The 3,664-nt window shown below is 35.4% G+C and overlaps 1 protein-coding gene across 1 annotated transcript; it reads left to right on the top strand.

Moving 5' to 3' along the window:
* The first annotated feature begins 1,377 nt into the window (after positions 1-1,377).
* On the top strand, positions 1,378-3,332 carry LOC130991697 (F-box/LRR-repeat protein At3g26922-like). Its single transcript, XM_057916054.1, has 2 exons — positions 1,378-2,525; positions 2,702-3,332. The coding sequence occupies exons 1-2, from the start codon at positions 1,416-1,418 to the stop codon at positions 3,185-3,187; spliced, it is 1,596 nt and encodes a 531-aa protein (XP_057772037.1). The 5' UTR covers positions 1,378-1,415; the 3' UTR covers positions 3,188-3,332.
* The last annotated feature ends 332 nt before the right edge of the window (positions 3,333-3,664 follow it).

The raw sequence follows: 3,664 nt of genomic DNA, 5'->3' as shown, positions 1-3,664 counted from the left end.
GAATCGAAAGCCAGCCTGAATTTAAGTAGATCGCTGATTGTGGAGAGGGAATTCAAGCTGGCTGCATATTCTGTACATTTCTATAATTTATTTGATCCTCTTGCTCTTTGAATCACTGATAATCAAATCGAGGCTTAATCAGCTCAGAGATCGGATAACTGCATTGTGCTTCTTGTGACTTCGCTAGCCCCATTGAGTTAGCCATGCTTCTCAATCTTTTTTTTTTTTTGTAAAATTGTGAAATTCAACAAAGTATAAAATACACTCTATGTAGTGCATATGAAATCAAAGATCACAATAAGAGCTATAATATGATTATTTTATGTAAATATTTGATTTAAAATATAAAAATTAAAGACTAAAATTTAAAAAAAATCTTTATTATCTCTCATCTTTCTTTCAAATAAGTCCATTTTTTTATTTTTATTTTCTCATTTTTAATTTACTTTTTTTACCTTGTCATAATGTCAGTTTTTATTATAGAGAAATACTTTTTTATTTATTCAATATTTAGTTTAAATATATTCAATTAAAATTAATTTTTTATTATATTTATAAATATAATAATTGAGTTGATATCAATTTTATATAATAAATATAAAATATAAAAGGGTTATTGGCACCTAAATACACCAACTTTGGGGGTAGTTTGGTTTTGCATATGAACTTTGAAAGGTGTAAAAAAATACATGAACTTTAATGTTGTAGCACTTTTATCACAAATTTAAATATTAGATATTCAAACTCTATAAAAATCTTACGATTTACGGGTTTAGAGATGTCTTATACGATATCTTTTAGAGATGTCTTATACGATGTCATTTTTTAAAACATCCGATGAATACAGGTCGATATTTCGACTTGCCTCGTCATCTTTAATTTGAACAAAAATTGAATTTTTGATATCGTATAGGACATCTCTGAAAGATATCGTATAAGACATCTCTAAACTCGTAAATCGTAAATCGTAACTCGTAAATCAAGTAGGCTATCAAGTAAGCCCATTACGGATACTCTAATAACCCAATATAAAAATACACTACTTGTTAATTGGACAGAGCATTAACTAAACCATAAGTAAATACTCCCTCCGTCCCGGCTTTTGGTATCCAGTTGAGAGCGGCACGAGTTTTAATAAAGTGATTGGTGTGTTGTGAGTGAAATAAGGGTCCCACATTTTATGTGAGAGTTAAAATAATTAAAGTGGATTAAGGGTTCCACCTACTTTTACTAAAAATAGAAATGGATACCAAAATGTGGGACGACTAAAAAAGAAAAGTTGGATACTAAAAATTGGGACGGAGGGGTAATAAATATCCAAGTAGGTCTGGTTCATTAGCAAAAATTAGGGTTTGCGGCTGCGGCACTCTTTTTTTTCATCTGCTTCAAGAGTTGATTCAGTAAAAATCACGAGAATGCAAAAATCGAAGACAAGTAAATCCGGTGATCGACTCGGTGAGTTGCCCGACTCATTAATCTTCGAAATATTTTGGTTCTTGCCCATTACAGATGTTGTTAGGACAATAATTCTCTCCAAACGTTGGAAAGGCCTCTGGAAAACCGCCCCCTTCCTTAATCTCAACGATTCCACGATGGAGAAATTGGATGATTACCGAACACGCGTAGATAGAGCCCGAGGAGTGGTGAATCGGGCACTAATGCTGTGGAGTGGGGTAAAGATTCTGAAATTCAAGGTTGATTTCCCTGTTCCGTATAATTATACGGCAATTGATAATATATGGCTTAATCATGTTGATGTGTGGGTGCTTTTGGCAACGGAGAATGGGGCAGAAGAGGTATACTTAAATTTGTGGGCGGACAAAGGATATATTGTGCCCCGCAATCTGTATGGTGATTGGAAGAGCCTTTCTGCAAAGCGAGATACATTGCTTAACGATGTTGATGTGTGGTTGCTTTTGGCAACGAAGAATGGGGCAGAAGAGGTATACTTACATTTGGGGGAGATGTCGGGGTACAAAGAATACTTGGTGCCCCAGTGTCTGTACTCGTGTTCATCGCTTAAAGTGTTGTCGTTGAGGTCTTGTCGCCTTGTTATTCATGGGAATATCAAGTGGGATCAGCTCAAGAGCTTGACGATTGGTAGCACATTTTGTAGCGTCAACTTCGTTACTGAGAATGCGGTTAACCTAATTTTGAATGGAAGCCCTAAATTGGAAGTGTTTGCCCTAACGCTTAAGGACAGCCCGCAGAGCTTGTGTATCCAGTCGAGTAGCTTGAGAAAGCTCTCGATCACCAAGCATTCACGTGGTAGTTATTTTTGTGTGGGTCCATCGAAAGATACAGTGCTGAAAATTTGGACTCCAAATCTAGAAAGGTTGAAGATGGTGGGGATTCCATATAGCAAGTGTGTGTTGTTGGATGTCTCCTCTTTGAGTGATGCAAATCTTTGTTTTTATAGTTTTGGAAGCATGAAGTATGACTATTTGCTCGAGGAAGCACTGGGGCAAATTCTTCCGTCCATCCGACTTGTTGAAACTGTCACATTATCTGATTGGAGCATCAAGGTTAGGTTTCTTGTTTTTAATTTAATTTAATTATCACCCTAAACGCCCCTAAATGATAAGAAGTTATTGAACTTGTATTTAATTGAACCCGTTTTTGTATAAATGTTCATGTTCTTAAGGGAAATTAATGAACTCCATTTTGTATTACAATCTAACTTATTTGTTGTATATACCAGGTGCTAGGAATCATGAAAAAGAAACATTCGCTTTCACCTTTGTCCAATGTCAAGGTCTTGAACTTTGTTTCATCAACACAAGTAGAAATGGTAGAAATGGCAGGTCTTCTTGAGATTTTTCCTAATGTGAAGAGGTTATCCCTCTCTCGTAGAAACTACAAAAACAATGAAGACTCACTCGAGTCTGAACCAATTAATCTCGCCAAATTGTCTCTGCTCCAGCTGAGGACAATCGAGATTGCTTGTCTTGAGGGTGACAACTTCATATTTCCATTGATAAAGATTCTGCTAAAATACGCGAGTAAGCTTGAAAAGATGGTGTTCCAAGTAGGTTATTTGTCTCCGGAATTGCAGAGAGTGCTGAAAATGCCGCCCAGACCTTCACGACGATCAAATTATTTGTCGTGTGCATCGCAGAAAGTGCGGAAAATGCCTAGATCTTCGCCAACAGCACAGTTGATTTTCCGTGAAAAACCATCAGACTAATTATGTTTTTATTGATCGTTTCTGGTTAATACTTGAGTGTCTGTGAGTATTGATCTTAGTAGGGAAATAGATTTTGCCGTAAAATTCCATGATTTTTTTTTTGAAACGACAGATATTTTAATTTATTTCTTTTTGGTCTTTTTGGGGTTGATATATTCTTTTCATCTATAGCATTGTTAACTTATTTTCTGTTATTCATAAGATTGAACATCATTTGTTATTTTTGCTTCAAATGCTGACTATATGTTGATTTAGCTTCACATGTTTATTTGTGGAATAGGAAGTAGATATCCATGTTGTTTCTTGAAAATAGTACTATAAAAATACAAGAAACCATTCTCTTATTCCAGCAACTTTATTAAATGTGTTCGCGCAATGACGGTGGTATTGGCCTCGAGAGTTGATTTGTAATAGCTAGGTACATGAATGTCTCTTGAGTTCCTAGAGTCTCTCCAGCTATTTATTAGGTTCGTTATG

The sequence above is a fragment of the Salvia miltiorrhiza genome, chromosome 7, assembly GCF_028751815.1.
Source record: "Salvia miltiorrhiza cultivar Shanhuang (shh) chromosome 7, IMPLAD_Smil_shh, whole genome shotgun sequence".
Lineage (NCBI taxonomy): Eukaryota > Viridiplantae > Streptophyta > Magnoliopsida > Lamiales > Lamiaceae > Salvia > Salvia miltiorrhiza.
Note: the sequence above shows the minus strand (reverse complement) of the source record. Positions and strands in the feature narration are given on the sequence as shown.

Coding starts and splice junctions, on each gene's coding strand:
- LOC130991697 (XM_057916054.1), top strand. CDS start 1,416: ATGCAAAAATCGAAGACAAGTAAATCCGGTGATCGACTCGGTGAGTTG. Junction 2,526..2,701: donor TATCTGATTGGAGCATCAAG/GTTAGGTTTCTT, acceptor TGTATATACCAG/GTGCTAGGAATCATGAAAAA.